This window comes from Crocodylus porosus, unplaced genomic scaffold (assembly GCF_001723895.1).
Source record: "Crocodylus porosus isolate Cpor-Errol unplaced genomic scaffold, CroPor_comp1, whole genome shotgun sequence".
NCBI lineage: Eukaryota > Metazoa > Chordata > Crocodylia > Crocodylidae > Crocodylus > Crocodylus porosus.
Genome location: NW_017728936.1, coordinates 8,265,234 through 8,289,369, shown reverse-complemented (window position 1 = coordinate 8,289,369; position 24,136 = coordinate 8,265,234). Strand labels below are relative to the sequence as shown.

Genomic DNA, 24,136 nt, shown 5'->3' with positions numbered 1-24,136 from the left:
TAGCTGGAAAACCATGCTGGCCTCATCACAAGGCAAAATTTCCATGTTTCACTACTGAACTGGAGAAAGTAGGGAAAAACAATCAGAGACTGCAAGAGCTCCTTGGCACCGAACCACGCTCTGTCTGGCCCTCATTACCATCTGGAAACAAAACCAAAGTTTGATTTTCTGGGCTAGGCAATGGGTCTCTCATCCGTCACCGTGCATGTAAAACACACGAAATGGACTCATTTGCAGGATCCTGGTTGCTTCATGACATTCTTTTGGGCTTCGGGACGATTATAGGACTTGGCATCTTGCCCGAGAAGTCTTGTTCGGCTTGTGGCGACACATCAGCCCTCTGATCTCATCCAATCTCTTAACCTGACACCAAGCCTTTTCTAGTTTCATTTGGGCTGGAAGCTGCCAGATTTTGAGAGTAGGGGAGAGGACTGTTCAGGTTAGGTTTTCCTGAATTAATCTATTCGTGCTGTTTACACTAAAAAAAAAAAAAAATCTCTTCTTTGATGAAAGCATCTAGATTCTGTTTATTCTGTACCAAGATGACAGGATTGTAGAACATGGAGACTAGTCTTGTCCCCTAAAGGAAGTATAGCCAAGTATGTATTTCCTAAAAAAAAAAAAATGCAGAAAAGCAAAGCAAGCAGCTTTGTGGCTCCTAAAGTTTTCAGATTTGCTTGATTCAATAGTTCAGCAGCAATCAGCTCTATCTAGTGAGCGCACTAAGGGACTAGTTACTACACAGGTGTGTGCATTACAAATGAGAATTGATAGGCAAGCATTGCAAGCTGTTCAGAAAGGATGGTGGCTGTTAATTCCTGGTACTTTGCACTTGAATTGCACTGCTTATTCCTGGGCTTCACAGTGCTTTACAAAACTGAGTAAAATCATTCCCAACTGTGACACAGAGAAGGCAAAAGACTTGCTGGAAGCAATAATCAATAGCAGAGCTATGGATAGGACCCCTGCTTCCTTCTTCCCTTTCCTGTATTTTAACTGCCAGACATTTCTGGTTGGCCTGGATTAGAAAGACTTCACTCATATGAACTTCATATTCATATATTCATCTTGAACTTTCCCCGAGCCTGACGAAGGGCGCATGAGCCTGAAAGCTTGCAGGAAAAGATTTTTTTTTTGCAATTTCTCAGCCGGTCTAATAAAAGGTATCATTTTGGAACCAAGAGTTGTAGATTTTTGCATTCACTCATATGATACACTTCTCATTCATGGAGCTCAAAGTGCTTTACACAGGAGTTTAGTGTCATAGTCCTCATTTTATAGAGGGAAAATGAGACAGCAAGAAAAGAAGCAATTTATACCATGTCATGCAGCAAACCAGTGGGTGAGCTGGAAAAGGAGTCCAGTCCCATGCCTTACCCCACAGGCCATCTCTCCTCCCAGCACAGATGGTACAAGGCCAGACTGCAACAAGTTCTGCTACAGATATAATATTCCCCAAATATTTCATTTCTGGTTCATGCCCAGGAAACCTCCCTCTGTGCATCTTCTTTCTGAAAGGGGACAGAATCCACTTTTTGGATTCACAAGAAGGGTAGAGAGAAATAGGAACTATGGCAGCTCCTTAAAGCATATGCAGAAAATGCTATTTATCCACGGCACAGAGTTTTACTGCCTGCACCCCCATGCGTGTGTGTTTATAAGGCGTGTATAATAATTACCTGCTCCATTCCGGCCGTTATAACGCTTGGCTAGTCAGGAAGCATCACCCATTGTGGGAGTGCACCAGTTCCTGCACTAGAGGGATTCAGCATGGCATGTTTTTAGTTTCTAATCATTATCAGACCCTAACTGGATGCATCTCAGCTCAGGATGTTTTCTCTTCTCCTTTGCACTATCTGCCTGCTTGCCACAGCTTTGCTGAAGGGGCTTCCTCACTTTAAGTCCTCCTCTAGGTAGGGCAGGATGGCCTCTTTTGGTTGAGGATTATAGGCACTGACAGTGCTGACACAGAAAAATAAAACCCAGAGTGATTTAAAGCAATGCAGAGGGCTCTTCCCTCACAGTCAGGAATGTGCGGCTGAGAAATTCCTTTCCTCTTACAGCACAGATCTGTTCTGCTCCAGCCAAGTTGGGGGGGGGGGTCTTCCATCAGGTGGGAGTACTTCTTATCTCGAGTCTGCGTCCCCCAATTATTTATATAAAAGCACTTTATAAGAATAAATAACAGCTAGACCTTGCACAGCACCTCTGTCCCGTGGTAATCTGCAACGTTTGGCAAAGGAGAGTCAGTGCCAGTATGGGTGTTTTACAAATTGGGAAACCGAGTCACAGGAGGGAGCTGAACAGTCATGCAACAGGTTAGCAGGACAACTGGGACTACAACCCAAGCTTCCTGACTCCCAGACCAGCATGTTCCACATAAGACCATGCTGCCTTTGTCTGCTGCGCTATGTTAAGTATTGTAATTAAATGTAATGTATCCTTGTGGGTGGGGCACTGTGTTCATGGAGGAGAGACCTGGATTAAGTTCCTGGCTATCCAAATGGTTCGAGTGAGAAGTGACTTTGGATAAGTCACTTTTTGTCTTGATTTCCCTATAGGTAAAACTGGGATAATAATATTCCTCTCTCTTAACATTAATTATTTTGAGATCTACAGATGAAGGGACCATATTAGAGTTGGGTATTACTTTTTTATTATTACTGCAATAGCATGTTATCCCATAATACATTGGTGTCTTCAGCTTCTCTCCAAAACCAAGTGGACATCGGTCTGGAATGGGGGACAGTGGTGACAAGGCAAGTCGCTGCCTTCTGCTCTGACCCAGACTTTTTTCCCTGAAGACAAATGCACTGTTGTAGTCTAGCATGGTGGTGGCAAAGTCATGGATCACTGTAATGAGCTCCACGTCAGAGAGTCAAAGTCAGATTTTTTGAGCCAACTGTTAGCAAAACAATTCTCTGTGCCCCTAGTATCTCCTAGGATGAAAGGGGGCCTCATTCTCCAAAGTCCCAAGCACCAGCAGCTGCCTTGCAGCACATATGATTTCATAGATTTCATAGACATTAGGGCTGGAAGGGACCTCGGGAGATCATCGAGTCCAGCCCCCCACCCCAGGGGCAGGAAGTCAGCTGGGGTCATAGGATCCCAGCAAGATAAGCATCCAATTTCCTCTTGAAGGTGTTCAATGTAGGTGCTTGAACCACCTCCGCTGGCAGACTGTTCCAGACCTTGGGGGCTCGGACAGTAAAGAAATTCTTCCTTATGTCCAGCCTGAAACGGTCTTGCAGGAGTTTGTGACCGTTCAACCCCAGGAGCAGCAACTGATTGAACATGACTTCCAGCGTGTAAACCCGGTGGGCAAAGTTCTCATGAACTCCACAATACGTTTCAGTTATGAGCTTGGACCATGCAGACATCACCCCAAATTGATTAGCATCACTTTGACTTCAAAGCGGTTGTTTCTGAAAGTATCGGTGCACTTGATACATAAATGAGACCCCATCAGGAATTCTATATCACTTTGGCTGTGAGTGCCTTGTGACTTTACCAGCACTGAACTTACGTTGGGGCTTAGGCAAACTTTCCCTAATAAGCAAAAACTTTCTACCTTCTATCAAATCAGGCCTCAGCCGGCTTGCACTCTTTCCCAACGTCGCTCACATGCTGAGAAAGCAAAGCAGCTTCTCATCCATTTCATATTACAGCAGTGCCATCCAGAAGGGGCTCTGGAGGCTGCACTTTTCAGAGAAGACAAGACGGGAGCTTTCTTGCATCACATACAATGACAGCCCAAAGTTGCCATCAGGAAGCTGATGTGGAGCATGGAGTGGGTCTCCTGGCCAGCCTCTTTGCTCAGAAACTCATCTAGTATGAGCTTAATTGCCTCCCTAGCTCTCAAGAGGCCAGATTTGCCGTTCTGTAAAGATCCCTGATGCTTATTCTTCCTCTTTGCCCCAATCTGACCATTACTAAAACAAAACCACATCCCAAAACCAGACCTAAAAAAGAAGCCGCTTGGCCCTCAGCAAGGAAGGAAGGGCCAGCAGTGCCAATCTCCTTTACATTTGTTAGACTCCTCCACCCGCCAAAAACCAGAGCATGCATTCCTAGGACTCAGAGAGCCATAAAGTAATGCTCCAGATGCTCACCACACAGGGTGCTTTCAGTTGGGGAGAGATTTTCCATCCCACTGACATGGTACTTACTGCTGGGAGCTTGAGAGGCAGAAATCTGCAGCGCATACTGCACGGAGCCTGCCAGAAGCCCCAACATGCCCAAAACCACAAGCAGGGTCATGCTTGCAGGCTTAAAAAGAGTCTCAGCATGCCTGAAACATGTCTCACAGCAATGACGGAAACCAGCAGCTATTGCCTAGCTCAGTGCTGGTCTGTGTAGACTTACGTGCACGGCTGTGAGTTCTTATGTGCACAGAATACAAGGTAACTAAGAGGATACGGGTGATGGGATGCTTGGGTACTAAAAGGGTTTTGTAAGATTATTAGTATTAGTTATTGATATTGAGTATTTCAGGGCCACTTCATGAACCAGGACCTCCCATACCAGGGAGATACAGAAGGTCCGATGGTTCCTGTGGGATCCCATACTGCCCAGTGCATTTCCTGGGCTCTCACCTCCAGCCTTTCACTGAAGGCTCAAGTACTACGTGGTGCACTGCTGTCAGGAGGGGGCCTTTCAGCAGTGAGGACCAGATTACAAAGGCAGCAGACAAATGCCTGTTGGTTTCAGTGTTAGGCACCTATATAGTTTAGGTGCTTTTTGCACCTTTGCCTTTCTTTATAAATCTGTTTCCAAAGCACAAGCCCCAATCACTTCACTTAAAGAGGTACGGGGCAGCAGGTTATTATCAGAGAGACACAATCACATGCATTGTAGGGTGAAGATGAATCTCATTGCACTGTAAAGCTAAGGAAGAGGGGTAGGCAGAAGCACAAGAGACTCACAGCCGTACCCATTTCCAACTTCCACCCTGACAACGGGCTGCTTTTGCCTCTCTTACTCTGGCAAAACCCTGTTGACTTCAGCAGAGTTGGAACGATTCAACCGAGAGGGAAACACAGCCCTGTGAGAGCTTTTCCTTGTCAAAAAAAACAGGCAGGAGCTCACACATGTCACATCCCATTGCTCAGTGCTAAAAATAAAAGAAAGCTCAAAAAAGTTCTTCTCCTGCCTGGGAAATGCAGCGAGACCTTCTCTATAACCCACCCCTCCCCGCTTCTGGCATCCTCTGCTTGTGAGCAACCACGTCCAAGCATCCCCGAGGGGTCCTGTAAAGTCACCGACACAAGGTAGCTAATTTCTACTGCTTGCTTCAGATGGGCTTTGCCACATACCTGATTAGAGACCTTGCCACAGGGTACGGGAGTGGATTATCATCACCTGTGTCAGGAGACTGGCAGAGGACAATTTTTCTGTTTTTGCTTTAGTTATAGACAAGCCTAAAAGGGCTGGGAGCCATCCACCTCCCCTGTGACTCTGAGAGCGAGCTCGAACAGGGGAAACAGGCAATATTGGCATCTCAAGTAATTTGTTTAACAGGCCTGTTAGATCAACCCTTCCACATGCATGACTTATCAGCCCCCCTCTCCATTTGTGTTGTCCTCCAGAAGAGCTCTGATGCAACAATAACCAAGCAGGGAAGGAGGGGAGGGAGAAAGGAGAATATGAAGGCACTTTAAAATGCTTCAGTAACCTCGCTGATCTGGGGACATGAGATCTGAATCAGTGCATATTTGAAGGAGGTGGTTTTCAAAAAGTGACTCGATTTTTAAGGGCGCTGCCATTTTTAAGGACCCAATTTCAAACACCTGATACTCAGAGAGTCCTGCGTGCTGGCTTCCCAGAAATCAACCCATTTTAAGGTGCACCAAGGCAGCCCCCCTACAAAGCATTAGTCAGGTCCGAAAAAATATAGTTGGAGCACCAGGTGCATTCAAAACGCAGGAGGCACCACCTTAGAAGCTCAGACCTCATGGTTTAGTAATCTCTGGGATCTAGTTCACGAACATCTAACTCCCTCTTTACTCAGACTCCTTCTGCTCCGGCTGCACAGACTAGCTGAGCTCTGCCTGCAAGCCCAGGTGGGCAGTGCTGTGACTGTGGTAATGCACCCCAGAAAATGCCAGGAGACCTCCCCAGAGATGCACGGTGGATTTTCATTAGGTTCCCTCAAACTAGGCTTCACCTGCCAAATGCTGGAGATGTTGAGACATCCCAGCATCCTGCTATGCATGATGCCTTTATAGCAGCAGCTGGGAGCTCTGGCAAAGAATTAAACTGAAGAACTAGCTTAGTATTAGCAATATTTTTTGTTGTTTCTTGTTTCAGCCAGAACAAAGTCTAATGCACTGTGGTCTGTGAGAGCTGAACATCCTCAGCACTTCAGCAAGTTAGGGCAGTGGCTTATGGCTCGACTCTTATGCCTTACACCTTTGGTCTTTCTGTCCAGTCATAATTATCCACAGGGCATTTGCTCATGCCTTTGAAACCATCACATGCAGGTTGAGGGGAGGAGATGCTAGTATATCTAAGTGCCAGGCTCATTGAGATGGCGGATGGGATGCAAGTGCCCACAAGGCCTGATGTAAAGACATACAGGACTTTCTTTAGAGTCTTTGTGTTCCCATCTGATACCTGCACCATGCAGCGTGCATGGCTCCCATGCCCTGGGCTTCCTGTTCTTCATAGGTATATGTATTTTTTTGCATTACGGTAGCATCCAAGATTCCCAGTCTGCTCTATGGGCTTACAAACACAACATAAAAAACCTGGCCTCTTCCCCAGGGACTTCATTGTGTGCATTTCCATCTGGTGCCACAACCCACCACTTTCTGGTCACATTTACTGCAGGAAAAAAAAAAACCCAGATGCTAAGAAGTTGAGGAAGAAAGTCAATATGGAAGAGAAATCCCCATTGCTTCCTGATGGCTTTGCTTCCTAATGGGCATGCATTCAGCACTGTCCCTCACTAGCAGCATATGCCCAGGGTGTTACTCAATAGAAAAATAACTGGGAGTAAGTAATGAGGAAGAACTGTTGTGCAATACGGGATCATTAGCTCCAAAGCAAGTGACCTCGCAGTCCTCAGCTTTCCTCAGGCCAGACAATTATGGAACTGAAATAGCAAACAGCCGCAGTATTAAAACTCCTGCTATGGTTTTCCGTTTGCTTACTCTGACACACTAATTCTTGATGCTTCTGCAGCCCTGTTCCTATAATAAATCGAAAACACTCAAAAAACCGTGATGTGAGCTTCACTATGGTAATGAATGTGGGAAGGAGAAGCTGAGGCTGACATTTGCAAATATACCTGGTAATTTAAGTGCCCTCAGTGTCTGGGCGCTCAACCAGGCATGCTTAGGGCCCAATCTGGCAGCGAAATTCCTTCAGTTGAGTTAAGCAGGCTTTGGACCCAGCCTCTAGGATTTTATTTTCAGAGGTGTTGGATATAGGCAATTCAAGATGGCCACCTGAAAATACAGGCCCTCCAAATTAGCTGGCATTTAAAAAACAAACAAACAACAAAACCAAGTCCCAAATTACTTTAGACACCCAGAGAGTCAATGCTGTAATGCAAATATCCTGGCTCCCAGCCTCCTGCTTTAACCGTAAGACAATCTCTCTGCTTCCTAAAACTCCCCATTGGAAAAGAAAACAAACAAAAAAAATCAGGTTACATTAAATGAAGAAGTATGGGAGAAACTGCTCACTGCATAGTCATACAAAAGTCCTTTCTAATTCCAAGTGCACACTTGGAAAAAACCAAATCAGAGCTGGGGTTTGCACAATTCAGCCCATACCAGACCAGGCCTATCCATATCCAGTTCTGTAGTCAGAGTTGAAGTGCTCATTAAAACATGCTGGGTTATTAAGCCAGGCTCCTAGGTTATTAGTGCCAGGCTCCTAGTTCAGGTTATTAATGCCAGGCTCTCAGGAAAGCAGTGCCGTGGTGTAACACTGATGATGGACATCTGTAACGAAAGCCAGACCTGTGCCAACAGCTGCAGAAGCTGATGCCAGGCAAAGACTTGAACACCTGGCTAGCTTTTAAGGGCCTTGGACCAGTAATTACCGCCAAAGTCACTGACACAGAAGTGAATTTTTGAACTCTGATGACAAAAATATCTATGCTGTCTGCTGAATGTGCTCAGCCTGCCAAATAATACCTTAGCTTTATATATATAGCAGCACCTTCTATTCTAGAGAGTACTACAGAAAAAGCAAATTAGATAGGATATGGGTACCCTTCCCCCCAAACTTAGTCAGAGCCTATAGGAACTAAAATAACCAACTCCTAGATACTGCACCTAGTTTCAGTACTAAGCCCAATGCAGTGTGGCTGCAAACAAACCAAATGCTTTGCTACACGTGACAAAGCTGCAGTTTGCCATCCTAAGATTGTTTTTCTGCTCTGTAGTCTGAAGTAATGATACGAAGCAAAGCGATGTGCAGATTAGGCAGCACTCTGGTTTCCACTGGGAAACATACTCTGCTTGATTTTTACCAATCCAGCATTACCTGGGGCTGGACTCCACCCTTTCTGTTTAGTGGCAAGTCTCATCTTGCCACAAATCCAGCGCAGGTACAACACGGGCGCCTGGAACAGCCCAGCTTCACAGCTGGAAGATTAGTTTTGTGACACTCTGAAAATTGGCCTGTGACACTCTGAAGCCACTCTGGAGCCTTACAGGTCCTCCAGGCCAGGGAAGTGATCACCGTTTCATGGGCGAGGTACAGACATTTAATAAGCCCAAGGAGGGATCGGTCTAAGTTACATGGTTTTCTGCAAGCGGTGTAGTTTAGTTCAGTAGCTAACAGGACACGCATTTGCCTTTTGGTGTGGGGGGTAAATCTTCGACCAGGTTCCATCATTTTTAAACCAGTCTGCTCTGGGGCAGACCTTGCATGAACCAGTTTTGAGCCAACATCAATTAAGTCTGATGCTACATTCAACGAGGTTTATCTCAAACCCGTTTCAGTCATTTTCAGAGTAGTTTATGTGCACTGGATATCTGCTCCGTTACAGGTTTAAACCAGTTTCTGATCACTTAAACCAGTTTATGTGTAATGTTTGTCCCTGGCCTGTATGCGTGCTAAACTTCTGTCCTGTTACAGCAAAGCTGTTGTTCTGAAGTCAGTATTACCTCCGTTATATGTCTGGGGAAGCATAGGCAGGGTAGATATGCACCTCATCGACTAACTAAATAAGGTATACATAGAGCACAAATTTTCATAAACTTGAGGTCACAGCATCTGATGAAGTGAGTTTCTGAAGGCTCATGCTCACCATATACTTCTTATTTAGTTAATCTATAAGTTGCATATCTTGCCTGACTTCAAACTAACATGACTGAACTACCTCTCTCTGGGGAAACAAAGGCATAGACAACAGAATGATTTGCCTAGTGTTACCCAGCAAGTCATTGGCAGAGTCAGAATTGCTCCCCGCTTAGCATCAGACTGATTGCCACATTTGGGGTGAAGAAGAAATTTTACTGCATAGTCAGATCAGCATGGACCGTGTGGGGTTTTGCCTTCCTCTGCAGTGGGGGCATGGGTCCTCACCCTAGGATTTCAAGTGGATTTTAATGAACAGCAGTGGTGGGATATCGACAGTGGCCTCATCCCCCTGCTTTACCTGTAGCTAGTGAGGGCGCTTCGTATGCTTGACGCTGTGAGGTATTGAGTGTGGTAGCTGTGCGACCGAGCAGTTCATGCACTTTTAAGAATAGGTTAGACAGATACTTGTATAGGATGGTTTAGATGATGATGTTCCTGACTTGGGCAGGGGGTTGGACTACATGACCTTCTGAGGTCCCTTCCAGCCCTACTTTTCTATGTCTGCGATTCTCAGAGCCTTGCTGCTATCACTAGATACACTGAAACTAAGCCTGACTCCAGCTGAACTATACCACATTTACCCTGGTGTAACAAATATCAGAATCTGGCCCAATGCTTCTCTTCCTGCAGTGGCTTGGTAAACAGTCCTTTGTTCAGAAAAAAGCCTGATGCTGGAGAGTCTGGCTCCATCTCCCTCCTGTCCCTGGAATTGTGATTGCAAATAATTGGAAGTGTCACTGGAAGTAATCAGAAGTGACAGTCCCTGGGTTATAAGGCTTTTGCTTGAAGTCTAACAATCCTACCCCCCCACTCCTGCAAAATCAAACCTAAATTTAAACAATGAAGTCACAAAGCAATTTGCCTTCAAGGCAGAAAACCCCGTGAGATTTTCTTTGCCTGAAATAGAAAAAATAGTAATATTGCCTGACTCTGTTTTGGTTTAATAAGGGAGACTCTTCCTGGGATATGAAAGACCTCCTACTCCACTAGATACACATAGTCTATGCTTTCCTGTGCTTTGTATCCCTGTGCTGACAGACAGAATTCATTTCTCTATTAGACATTTCCATAGCCTTTACCAATTTATCTGAGCTCTGAAAGATTGCCTCAGTGGTCTGAGTGGCAAGATGCAGCCAGCACATGCTTTAGAGATATTAGAAGCAAAGGAAAACCCTACTGATGCTTTAATGAAGGAGCAAGGGGTAAAGGAAGCTGAGTGTCTTTAGTTATAATTGATATTGCTATAATGCCTCAAGGACCTACCCAAGGCTGAGTCACCATTAATCTATATGTAGTACAGACACATAGCAAAGGGCAGTCTTCTGGAATGAAATTGCAGCCTAAAGAGTCAAAAAAAGAAAGCAGGATACAAGCAGGTGAGAAACCAAGACACAGAGAGAGACTAAATGACTTGCCAAGGTCTGTAGCAGCTCTGGGAATGCTACAGACCCCTCTTAAGCCATTGCTCTGATTTGGCCTCCAAAGACCAAGAACATCATTTACCTGCCAGAAAGAGTGCTTGTCAGACATTACCCTGCCCTGCTCTCTCTTTTTCTCTTCCCTGCTCCAAGTCCTACGTCGTTCGACAGTCCTCGGCCCTTTGATCTCAGTAGTACAACTTCTGGGAGCAGCTGCATTTTGAACCTCTGTTGCTAAGTCTTATTTAAAGTAAGGTCTATAGCCTTCCCGCTTCCAAGCCAGACCAAGGAAGAGGAATGGGCCAGTGATGCAAGTCACTAGCTCAGGAGTGGGCTAAAAATGGCCAACGGGCCAGATCCAGCCCATTGACTGATCCTATTCTGCCTGTGGCTGCTCCTAGGAAGGACCGTTGTATCTGGCCTGTGGTTGCCCTGCCTTTTGGTGCCATCCCTATGCCAGCTGGCACTTTCCTCCCTGTTTGGCCCACCTTGTCCTGCTCTGCAGCGCTGTGTATCTTCAAGGCAGGGGCGCTGAGCTCTGGCCAGGCTTCTGCCCGGTGAGGCTGTCTGTGCACCGCTCCAACTCTGCAGTCGTTCACGGACCAGACACCCTGGCCCAGGCAAGTCCAAGCTCACATCGGTCCTCCCTGCCAGGGAGGAGAGGGGGCAGGGGGAAGAGGGCCAGGAGCCATGGGTTATCTAGGCTCTGCTGGGCCCGGGCTTGGTAGGGGCGCGGGCATTGCTAACATGGTGCCGTGCTGTGTTCCTGTGCACTGCTTCGGGCTGCGCCATGTGGGCACAGCTGAAGCAGCTCCTCCTCCACCCCAAGGCCTTGGCACATGGCTGGGCTGATGCCGCACTGTGTTCCTGTGCATCGCTTCAGGTGATGTGGTTGCAGCCGGCACAGCTCCCGCCTTGCTGGGGACTCAGGGCTGGGGAGGGGGTGCAGGGAGAAGGGGCCAGGAGCCGCGTGTCATCCAGGCCCAGCTGGGCCAGTGCCATACTCTGTTCCCCCTCTTCTCTGCCCTGAGTCTCTGATGGTCGGGCAGGCGCCACATCAGCTATGCCCACATAGCCCAAGGCAACACGCAGGAATACAATGGGGTATGGCCCAGTCGTGTGCCAAGGGCTCGGGATGGGGTAGGAGGAAACAAAGATCAGATTCCCTTAAACTTTGTTGTCTCTGCTTTTAGATCAGAGACAGGCAATGATTTGGGTCAGAGGGGCACTTGGGGAGATTTGACAAGCTGTTGCGGGAGGGGGAAGACAGGGTGCTGACCCGAACCACATCTCATCCAAACTCCCTAAGAGGCCCCCTGGCGCAAATACCTGCCCCTACTCCTGCGTTAGCCTCTCCCTTGTGATACTTGGATTCAGGTCCCAGCTCTGCCTCCAACTTCCCCTGCGACCTTCTGTAATTAAGTCACGGCTTGTATTCACTGCAGGGCTAAATTAACTCAGGTTCCCTTCTCTCAGATACAAGTGACCACGCTGCAAACATACAGTTGATAGGAAAGGACTGTGCCGTCTCTCTACATGTAGAGCAAAGCCACTCAGAGAGTCAAAACACAAGCTTAGATTTCAGTTTCTGTGAAACAGTCCCCTGATGGCACAAACCATTTGGTGTCATGCTCTGAGTTGGAGTTTCTCAGGGGAGGGAATGGGTGTCTGCATTACCAAAACCTTGGATTTAATGTGGACACTCTTGTCAGGAGGGAAGTACTGATGCAGATCTGACCTCTGACTCTTAGAAATGCTCTCTCCAGACAGGAGGTGAGGCACAGCTACAGAAAAAGGCTTCTGCTGGCTGTTGTAACCACCTCCATACATTTACTGGGTGGACTTTTACAGCTTCAGCTGTGTGCAGCCGCTCTTGCCATCACTCCTCCTTTAACTGTGCCTGGCCTGCCTGGAGGGGTGCACTCTTGGGAAGTCAGCCTTTCTGCACAAGGAACATGCATGCCCACAAAAATTTCCACTGAACTTTTCCTGCCATAGGCGGTTCAACTGAATTCCTGCCTTTGCACCTAGCCAACTGCAGGGACAAGTCAGCGGCAGTGATGTGTGCCCCACATGCATTTTGCAAACATAAAAATGAGGGTGTGGCAGAGAAAGTCACTCAACCAAAAAACACACCCTTTAATGTGTGCTGAATTTTGTAGGAGATTTGGACAGATTCTAGCTTTGCCTGTGAAGATTTGCTTTTAAGAAGCAGGCCCACCCATCTCTGAGTGGAGGGCAGGAGATGAAGGAGCCCAGGAAGCCCTCGGGCCAGAATTTGTTCAATGTTCCTTTCCTGTTATATTTACCACCGTCAATGCTCTTTACAAATATCTACCCATCTAACAACCCCTTGAGACAAAAGGAGGAGTTTCCCTCATTTCTCACACGAGTGACTGGTACAAAAAGCTTGACAGTGGTTTCACTGACAATATGCAGAGGCACCTGCTCATCATGCTGCTATTTAGCATTTCCCCACCTGGACGTCAGTATATCCACCTCCTGTATCTAGCCTTATATTGAGACTGTGAGCTCTTTGGAGTAGGGACAGTCTGTCCTGTGTTTGTCCAGCACCTAGCACAATGCGGTCTTGGGTCACGAATAGGGTCAGGAAGAATTACCGTAACAGGAATGGAGTGACTTGGGTAAGTGGAGTGACTGTTCAAGCTTGACCCAGAACTACTAGTTTTGAGCTGTTACTGCTAGAAGTCTGCTGGTTTGCTGCTCCCACCCCATGCTTCACTACTGGGGTAGAGGGTTGGAAGTGGAGGAAGTTTTGCCAGGGGGGAATTAGACAAAAAGACGGCATCCTTCTTCTTTGGCTAACTCTCGTTTCCGCTGTCAGCCAGAAGACTCTGGTGAAGTTTTTCAACTTACGCCTTGTTCAGTATTTGTGCTTCGTGACATTACCTTTGCTGCTTCCTCCACCTTCTGAGTATTTATTCATAGCCCTTAATGACCAGATTTCTCCACAATGTCTCTGCTGTACTTCCTTTGTAAACTAACAATTTGCTAAAAACAGACGAAGAAACAATCTGAAACATAGCCATGTCCTAAGAGACGAACGGGTATCTTTTTACAGAATGCTTCTACTCTTTACCATACATTCCCTTGCACACTGGGCACACGCAGTCATGTTACACACAGGTTCGCATTCACACAATCAGACACAGTTGCCTGCATGCACAGAATGCAGGCTGCGTGTCTAATTGCATGCATGCATATGTGGTAACTGCAGTCTCAGCACCAAAGCAATTGCTGTGGGCACATGCAGAATTAAAAGCAGAAGCTTGAATTAAAAGGTCTATATCCATGGCTGCAATGGACTTGTATCCCATTGGGATCAGGTACAGGAGGGGAATAAACACACTCAAAGTAGGTTTTATACATATACACAATCACAATCATGCACCTTTCTGCAAGAACCACACTTTGCAGTCATTACCCATGCACATTTCCATTTAACTTCAAAATTCCCCCCTGCCAACACACACACACGCACACACCTCCCTCTCTGCTTTGGTGACTGTTGACATTATTTTTCAGCCGCACATCCCAAATTGTCATTCTCTCCCTGATCCTCACAGAGCCTTGCATTTGCCTCAAGGTAAACAGGGGTATGTGCTGTGTCCTGAGGACAAGCAGACTGACATCTTTAAGAGCCAGTTGTGCAATGGTGACATTTCTGGGAAGCTATCCTGCAGTTTCACAAGACTTCATTCTAAACCGAGCCAAAACACCCCACAAACAGACCTCAAATTATACAAAGGACACACGAAGTAAGGCCCCGAGTAAGGCTGATAAACACCAATGGTTTTTCATGGGAAATTTAGAAAAAAAAAGGTTTTTTTTGAATTTTTTAATGTCCCACAATTTCTTTTTAGATTTAAGTGTTTCAGAGCCTCTACACCTTTTGCAGGAGTAAAATGGAGAATGCAAAAAAAGGAAAAAAAGAAAAGGGAAAAAAAAAGGAAGAGCCAGAGCCTTGAAAAGGACAAAAACCCCACTTCAAACCAGTTTAAAAATATTGCTGAAAAACCTGACACATTCCATACAAAGCAAACATTTTGGTTTGGGGAGAAGAAGGCCAAATTTTGTTAAATGTTTTGGAGGCAAAGTTTTGGACCAGCTCTCATCTGTCCAGAAGTGGCCACCAACTCAGCATCATCAGCAATGAAGAGGGTGCCTTCTGAAAAGCACTACAGTGTTTGAAACAACACCACTCAGCTACGCACACGCACCCACACACACAAGGGATTTTCACACACACACACACGCGCGCACACACACGCGCGCATGCACACACACGGGATTTTCACGTTCTGTCTGTAACCTGGCATCTCCCCCAGCACAACAGGCTGGAATAACCTACTAGCTCACCACTGCCGCAGGAGCGCTGCTTTACCCAGCACTACTGCCTAGAGCACATGGATTTTCCTTCTAAGTCTCCCAGCCAAATTGTGACCCTAGCCTGACTTTCGCTTGCAAGAATCACAACCCTGGGATGGTACAGCCTCAAGCATTTGCTCCTGGATATAGAACAAATCCTAATTTATCACAGGGAGAAGCAAAGCCTCTGGCTTTCATGTAGAGGGAGAAAAATTAAAAGCAACTCCAGGCTTTTTTGTGTTTTTAATGTCGAACAACTGGTGATTTTGTCATTCAGAACCTAGAGACTAGCTGACGGGAGGGCTAGGGACATGGAGGATGGACGGATGGATTCAATACATCCGGAGAACAGATTACAACTATTCCATGCCCTGTTTAGGTTTGGTTTGGCAGTATCACACCAGCTTGTTGGCTGGCATAAAGTAGCATAGCTTTGCCAAAAAGTCAAGGGATGCTCCCAATGTATATCAGCCAAGAATCTGGCACAATAGTTATGTGACCCCCCAAGCACCCCAGCGGTCTTTCCTGCCCAGAGCAGGGGGGCTGGACCTGACGATCTCACAGAGTCCCTTCCAGTCCTAAACTTCTGTGAATATATTATATAGAAATTGAGATGCCAGTGCCAGTCAAGACATGATCAGGATGTATTCAGGGGGTATTGGGGTTCTTTAGTACCCAGCCCCCCCTCCCCTTTTCAGTGAATTAATTTACAGGCTGATCCTGCTGCCATTAAGATCAATGACAAACCTCCCAATAACCTCACCAAGAGCAGGCTCATGCTCTTTTTTGATAGCGGCTGTCAAGCTTGCCAGTGCTGAATGCCTCAGAGAAGCTGTCCTTTTATACCAGAAGACACTGGCACCTTAGCAAGTACGTAGGAAGCCGTACATCATCTGTCAGACGCTATCACTTGGACACAGCTGAGTTCCTGCAACTGGCAGCCCAGGGAGGGTATCAGAGTCCTCGGCCTTGGGGACAGCATTGAAAAGCTTTCTTCATCTCAGGTTTCAGAGGGCAGAGCTCTGCACAGCTCTGTGCAATGGGGAAAAATACCTGAAAATCCCCCTCTTTGCTATCCATTGTCAGTTTGTGGTGTTATTTGCCTCCCAGGGAAGAGGTGGGGTCTTGCATCAAGACGACACACCTGAGAGTTCCTCTGAGTTTTACCTTTATTGGTTTCTTCATTCAATGAAAAGACAGAAGTTCTATTTTTTGCAAATATTTTTCAGGTTTTCATCATAAAGCCACAAACTGGTTTTACAGGGGAAATTTGGGGGGCTGAAAACTGAAACAGAAAAGGTTTGAGGGCTGCAGGGAGGTGTTCAATAGAAACATAAAAAATGTTGAAGATATTGATGCAAACAGATTTCTTGGCAGAAACTATGTTCCTAATGAGAAGAAAAATCATTTCTTGGCCAAGCCCTAGATTAAGAAACACACATCAAACCCTTCATTAGCAAGAATTCCTTGCACAACCGTAAATTAATTTCTTCTCTGCTCTTCACCAGCCTGCCTAACCAACAGATAGAAATAGCCTCTAGGGATTCATTTCCCCAAGGGAGGAGAGACCAATTTAGCCCTGACATTGCTAGGTTTTAGTCAGTTCGGAGTAATGTAGTGGCAGTCATTTATACTGGGCCAGAATTTGGTTCAGAGCATGGTCCAAGGTTGCTCCTACACGATGGTCAAAGAGATGATTTTTCCAAATGGGATCACATTTCACTGACATGCCAGTTGTGTAACTGGCTGGAGAACGGAAACCCATTTTCTACTGAAATGTTAAATTTTCCAACCAGCTTATTGTTTCTGCTTCTGTGATGTCTTTATATCCCAGAAGCAGCACACAATGCCTTTATATGCTTAATACCTTGTGAAGTTTTATTCACCTTTCATTAATACCATAGCCAAAGCTAAAGTAAGTCTACTGAAGTCAGTAGGGTTCACCCCAGTGTGAAGCTAATGTGAATTTTCTTTTTATTACCAAAAAAAAAAAGACAACCAAAAAAATATTTTTCTTGTTTTTGTTCAAATCATTTTGGGAGTTTTCATTAAAAAAGGCAGACACCTAAAAACTGTAAGCATCTATACTTGTACATACTCATTTTTAACCACTAAAAATGCGTGGTCAATCAGCTACGGAAATGACCTTTGCTTTGACTAAAATATTTGCTCAGCTGGATGATTTTTTCCCCCAGTTTTGTTGTTGTCCAAAAGCTAAATACAAAAACGGTTTCCAAATTATTCACACTGAAAAATGAACTTCATCACAGAAATTTCCATTTTTCTCAGAGTGATTTTTCCAGAAACAAAAAGTTAATCAGTTCTCAAGTGACATCACACCGATGGATATGTGCACACAGAGGTGTTGCTCCTCTCCCCTTTCTGCTCCTTCACCCACTCTTAGCTGCATGCCTTTATTTGCACTTTTCCCCATGCTTCGAAAGTCCCTCCATGCCGGTCTGTACTTCCTTCTCTAAATCTTCCTTTAGAAATAATTTCTTCCAGGAGCCTCCTTACACACTGACTTCTCCTTACTCTCCGCCAATGTGCACAATCTGAGGAAAGGACTGTCTTTTATCCTGCCTGTAAAGCCAAAGTGCGCACTGGCAATGCTAGCTAGCAATAACGAAAAACCAAGCTTCACTTCCCTTTGCTATCTCCTCTCAGGCCTTGCCACTACTTTTCAGATGCTTCTCCAAAAACTATTTGTTTGGCTTGAACAGTGGGAAGAGAAAGGGTGTCACTAGTGCTTTTGCAATCTAGTTGGGGGTGGATTGATTGTTCAGACTTTTTTTTTAAGCAAGCAAATGAAGCTTTCTTCTTCTCCTGAGGTCACTCTCCTACAGTTAGACCCAAGAACACAAGCCACAATCCCTTCTTTTTTTCCCCCTTGAAACATACTTTTCATGAATTTAGTGTGGATGAATAAGATCAGGCTTAGAGAACCCGGAGACTGCAGCCCGCTCTCCATCTATGGCCCTGCAGCAACACAGGAAGAGGTGAAGGACAAGTTTGTGGTTAAAAGTACTGGAGAGCGTCAAGAGACCGAGTCCCAGCTTTGCTGCGGTCTTGGAAAAACCTCTTAATCTACTATCTGTCAGGATGGGGATAATGATGTGACAAAGGGCCGTATAGCTTGCTTCATTCGTGACATTTTAGCTTGTAAACCGCGGGGACCGTCTCTCACTCTGGGGCTGTTGAGTGCCTAGCGCGATGGGGTCTCCAGAGCCCACTGGAATGCAAATAATGATTTATAAAGCTCTTGGGGACTCTTGGGCGAGAGTTGTTACAGCAATGCTAGGACATAGGGCTCTGCTCATCTGGGGCAAGAGCTTAGTACAGTCTCCCTGATAAAGTGCGGCTTTTTTGAGAAGACTCAGCAGTCCGAGTGGGGAGGGGGTGGGGAATCACAGCTCCCCCTCTTCTTTTCCTCCCCTACTTTCCTCCCCCTTGCCCTGTGCTGGAGTAAGCAGCACTCCCCACATGTCCCCTGCTGCCTTGGCTGGCTCCCACTGCTATTTGAATCTGCTTGGCTGGTGAGAGCATGCCAGCAGCAGGCTGTAGTAAGAGCATAGCAGCAGTTTTGCACTGTGGACTCAGCATGACCTTCCTAAGAGATTAGCACCTATCCCCGCGGCCAGGAGAAGGCCGTGCACTGCCCGAGTCTCTCAGGCACCCCCAAACTGTGAAGACACAAGGACCTGGTGCCCAGGGGCTGAGCGGCTTGCACTTCTGCTGCAGACTTTTCAGCGCGGCTGAGCTGCCTGTCCCTCCAGCTCGTGTCCCCCAAAGGAAACCCAGAGCCACTCCAGTGGCAAAGACTTTTATTCTCAAGCAATTTGTACGACAATTGACTGTGATGGCATGGGGAACTGCACGGGGTACAGCAGGCTGGATAATCACTCAGCCAGATCTACTGATGCTCCTGTGCCTCGTATAACTCAACCTCAATTTCTGCGCTGTGGACCTGTGTGAGCCTCACAAGACAGGCCCATGCCCTCCAGCATCTCTCCTGCCCTCCTGCCTCCAAGATCCTCTGGCAGGTTTTGCCTCCATCCTGTCCACCACCTCGCTCTGAGTCGCTAGCACCCAGCCCGCTCTGCCCAGGAGGAGACCTTGGCATCGCTCACACCTGTCCCCAGGTGCTGCGAGAGGGACCCAGGCATCACAGCCCATGCATGGCCCTGACGTGAGATCTCACAGAGCCATCTGCATGCCAGAGCGATCTGGCAAGTGGACCGGAGGGCGAGGTGTGCTTGCAGCGTGGCCAAGCCCCTGGGGATCCAGGCACTGCCTCACCGGCAAGCCTCCTTGGAGGCCGCAGGACTGCAAATCCCTTACTCCAGAGGCCTTCTCTTTAGTAAGCACAAATCCATTCAGTCCTCTGTCCTTCCAGTCTTCTCTGTCAAGCTAAACCCCTATCTTCTTTTTTTAGTCTTCTGCCTCCCTTTCCCTTCCACACCTCCTCATGCTTTCTTCTCTTACCCTTTCATCTCTCCAGTTTTGCCATTCTGTGCCCTCCTCCCTCCTGCAACTCACTCCTTTTTCACTTCATTTTCCCCTTCTATCCTTCAGCCACTTCTTTTCCCTTCCCCCTTTCTCCATCCCTCTTTCCTTTGTCTCTTACTTTCTGCCCTCTATTATCTCCCCTTTTCTCCTCTCCACATTTCACTACCTTCCTCTCCTCAGCTCCTCTTTCCCCCTTTTCTATCCCTTTCTCCTCCGGCTCCCTCCCCCTTGCACTTGAACACATCTGTTTCTAATCTGAGTTGTCTACAGCTTCTCTTGGAAACAATAAGCTCTTTTTTTAAAACATAAAAACAAAAAACAAAGCTGAAATTAAAAATTCCTGGCCAAAGGAAAAAAAAAAAAAGATTAATTTAAGCAACTGTGACAAACTCCTGGCAACAAAGATACTTTGTTCACCTTTATTTTGCCAGAATGGTTGGAGCCCCTGAAGACTTCACTGCTCAGAACTGCTGGATCTTACGGGGGGGGGAGAGCCCCAAACAAAAAGAGTTTCATAGATTTCATAGACATTAGGGCTGGAAGGGACCTCGGAAGATCATCGAGCTACGGCTGAGGTTTGAACAACATGTTTTAAAGGGGGGAGAAATTAGTCTTAAAAAATTCTTCTGTTCTCTAACCTGGCAATAATTAAATCAACCACAAAAAATAGAGGCATACTAAACCAGACCGACTCTGCACACAACAGACAAGTTTTTTCTTTCCAAGTGTCTCTCCTTTGCTAGTCACTGTTGCATTCACTGTTGCCCAGAGAAAACAAGAGTAACTTTGATTTTCGAGAAAGAGTGAGCACACTCACCTAGAAAGAGGATGGAAAGTGCAGACATGCCGCTCCAGGAGAGAGAGAGATTTTTTCCTCCCTTTTTTCTTCCTTTCTCCCAGGAATGGCAGGCAGACCTGCACAGCATTCAAAGGAACGCCTCTGGAATGCACTGAGTGTAATTGCATCCATGCGCCAGAAAAATAACCAACTTTGCTCTTTCTTCCCTTCTGTTATTCATCTCCTTTCCAGTTTCCACGCAGATTCAACGGGAGCTTTTTAGATCTCTGTCGGATCGTTCAGGCCTTTTCATCCCTGGAAAAAAGAAAAAAAAAAAGGGGGCAGTGCAGTGGGGAGTTCACATCTATGGCAGCGTGGAACAATTTTGCATGTCTGTAAGGAAAAGGAGAGAAGAGGAGGGAAAAAGAAAATGCACTGTGCACAATGTTAACCACATGGCTGCTTCCCAGAACAGCCCCTCCCTGCCATCAACTGGGATTAGCAGCAAAAACCAGTCATGTGGGTGATATGTTACTTACTCCTGGCAATAATACATCTTTACCTTCTAAGGGGGAAGAATGGGAATCTTCTGAGTGTCAAGATAGAAAAGTTTGGAGGCAGGAAAGCTTCAGCATGCGGGGGGGGGGGGGAAGTCCATCCTCATCACTCAGGGATAAGAAACACAGACTGTCTTGGAAAGAATACACACACTAGATAAATAGTCAGATTCCCGCATATATACAGGCGTTGCTGTCATGTGGAGAAGGGGAGCTGCAGAATGTAGCTTTGCTAAAGGGTGCCCCCAGCTTGTGTTTCTCCTCTTGAGATCAAAAGGCTGATTCCAAGGGCGGAAGGGGAGAAAAGCACCGGAGGGAAAACGGAGCCATTGGTGAACTCCTTCCTTGCTCTGAGGACTACAGAGGGCAGGACAGAAGGGGTAATAATTGCAGCCCAAGACTGCAGTTGGGGTACGTTTGCACTGCAGTTACGGCTGAGTGCTGCTCACCTGGAGAGTCGGCTCAGGCCCTGTGGCTGGTGAAGCACTGGGCCCCACCTGACCCAGCTTCCCCTGAGGTTTACTCACCTTCTCAGGTGGTTTCACAGCCTGTTCGGGGCTCCAGGCTACTCTACCCACCTTGCTGTCAGGATCTAAGTAGCTGGATTCAAGGTGGCTTGGGCTGCAATGACTGCTGCTGATCTGCTGACTTCAGTGGGGCTCCATGTAGGAACATGGGTCTGCCTTTTTTGTTTCAAGCCAAATCAGCCAGGTCAAATCCAAATCTCTAGGTCAGTCCAGAATCATAAGTGGCCCTGCAACCAGCAAATATCCCCCACCCCACCTGGGGCATCAGATGTTTCCAAATCCTTTGGCAGGCATCCTACTTGCAGACCCAAGCCCGGAGGCTTGGGGTTTGGATGCCCCCGAGTTTTGCTTGCCCTCAGCCATATGGCTGCAGAAGCAAGCTAGGGAGGAGTCTCCCATTTCCCTAAAGTGGGTGTAAAATGACATTACCCCTGCGGGCACTACCCCATGCCAGGAAAACGGTTCTCCTCAGGTGCAACTAAGACACCGCCTTGGTGGTCACGGTGTTTCCCCTGCCAGGTCTGGGTCTGCCTCTGTGAATCTACCTGCAGGACCAGATCTTTAAGAGGAGGACAAATATAGACATGGTAAGGATGAAGGCCATGCAGCCCAGGTATGCAGTTAGCCATAGCCATGGCACCTGAATGCCTGAAGTGGGAGAGAGATTAAAAAAATAAAAAAATAAAAAAGTTTTCTCCCTTGTTGCCTGCATTTAAATTACCATCTCTAGTAGGGGCCAAAGTCCTTGCTCGTTGAGGCTCTGTTTCACCAATACTGCAGCCAGGCTTTCATTCATGTGATAAAGCTACACTTCACTAACAATGCCTGAAAGCAGACAGTGAAAGAAATGTGATGTGCTAGGTACTTCTCCATCCATTGTCCCCCAAACCGGCATTCACTCTCCACTGATCTGCTAGAATGGGAAAATGCCTAAAGTCAGCTCCTTCCTTGTTCCAGCAATACCAACACCTGGCCCTTCCATGCACAGATTCTCCATTCCTCCCCATGAATGTTGGGTCTTCCCTGCCACCTAGCTACAGAAAAAGGGGAGAGGGTCTCCCTGTTCCCCCCTGTCCCTTCTTCCCCCTCCCTTCTCTGCTTTACTGATTGCTTTTCTTATCTTTACCTATTTACATTTTCACTGACATCCTACCACAGCTTTCAGCTTCTCTCATTCCTTGGAGTCTCAGACCAGCAGAGACTCCCCGTGCCTGACAAAGGGTCACTGCGACCAAAAGCTTGCTAAGACCTTTTTTCCAACTACTCAGTTGGTCTACTAAAATATATAACCTTGCCTGAAACCAGGAGACACAGAAGAATGCAAGTCCAGGCATTTCAACGTATGGGTTTTGGGTCAAGATCTCAAAAGTGCCTAAGAACTGATGTGCCGAAGACTCTTTGGAAAAGGTGGCTAAATGAGGACCACAGTAGAGTCCAGAAATGACTGCAGTGGAGTCCAGAAGTGACTGTAGTGTGACAGCCTGCAAAACCAAGCTGAGAAGCAGGGTAAATTAGGACTGGTCCCAGGACTAGTCTCCAGCTAGCTTAGATGTCTCTGCATTACACAGCGATGTGGTCATCACTGCTGTGACTGCAGCATAGATGCGTGCTCTGTAGACAAAGCTGTACTGAAAGCCAGTGGGATTCAGGCCCTGTAAGCGTTTTTGAAAATGGTACTTTGTCTTTGCTGGAAGGTATCTGCTGCGGTTGCCATACAAAGCTTTTTAGTGCTGGGCTGAGAGCGGGTGGATGTTAATCACCCTTGTACACACAAAAAAAGCTATGAAAATGGTGTTTACATGTGTGCATGTGACCCACAGCTCCCATTTGCAGCACCTTCGATGCATATGGTGCATCTACACTGCAGCCAGAGAGGTGATTGCAGCCCAAGCAAGCTAGTTTTAAACTAACTAGCTTAGGTATTACTAATAATAGGGACATAGGTAAAACTGAAGCAATTAGCTTGGTTTGAGCTCCTTGCTACCCTGGCTATCCTGCTATTGTTGCCAAACTAATTAGTATAAAGCGAGATTGCAGCTCATGTTGGCAGACGCACTCACAGACATACACAAATAGAAACTGCTTTTATCACCGCTGAGATGAAGTCATCTGTGAAGCAGCATCGGCATTCGACACACCGCACAGCAAAAAAACGAGGGAAAATATGGGGAAAAGCACCGGGTGAATGTTACTTTTCGGAAAGTGCCATCAATTTGCATGATGCATGAGACAAAGAATAGGTGGACATGGTTAAGACGTCGGCATCCTTCTCCAGACCTTGGAGGTTGATTGCCTTACTTGGTCACAAAGTTCCTTTGTGATTTTGGCCAAGTCATTTAGTCTTATCTGCCAAAATGGGCAAGATCAGTAATGGTGGGTATTGGTTTATACATACAATGAAATACCCAGTGATCATTGTCAGGTTTTCAAGCCCCTTCAGACAGGGGTTGTTGGTTTTGTATTTGTACATGGGCTATGGTCCATGACTCATGGTTTCTTAAGTTGCATCACAATACAAATGATAAATAAGTGCCTTAATTATTACAACAGCTTTCAGGCATCCCTACCCCCACAGGAGAAAAATTGGAGCTACTTTTTTTCATTAAATCATCCTACATTGCTATTTTGTGAACTAAG

General features: G+C 46.5%; 1 protein-coding gene across 1 annotated transcript in view; it reads right to left on the bottom strand.

The window, feature by feature from the left end:
- Window positions 1–21,158, bottom strand: part of CLMP (CXADR like membrane protein) — a 63,755-nt gene extending 42,597 nt beyond the window's left edge. Inside the window, exons 1-2 of the mRNA XM_019547052.1 lie at window positions 20,978–21,158; window positions 20,455–20,730 (exon numbers count right to left, since the gene is read on the bottom strand). Coding sequence (XP_019402597.1) covers window positions 20,455–20,563 — 109 coding nt within the window. The 5' untranslated portion in view covers window positions 20,564–20,730; window positions 20,978–21,158. The remainder of the gene's footprint in view (window positions 1–20,454; window positions 20,731–20,977) is intronic.
- Window positions 21,159–24,136: the final 2,978 nt, after the last annotated feature.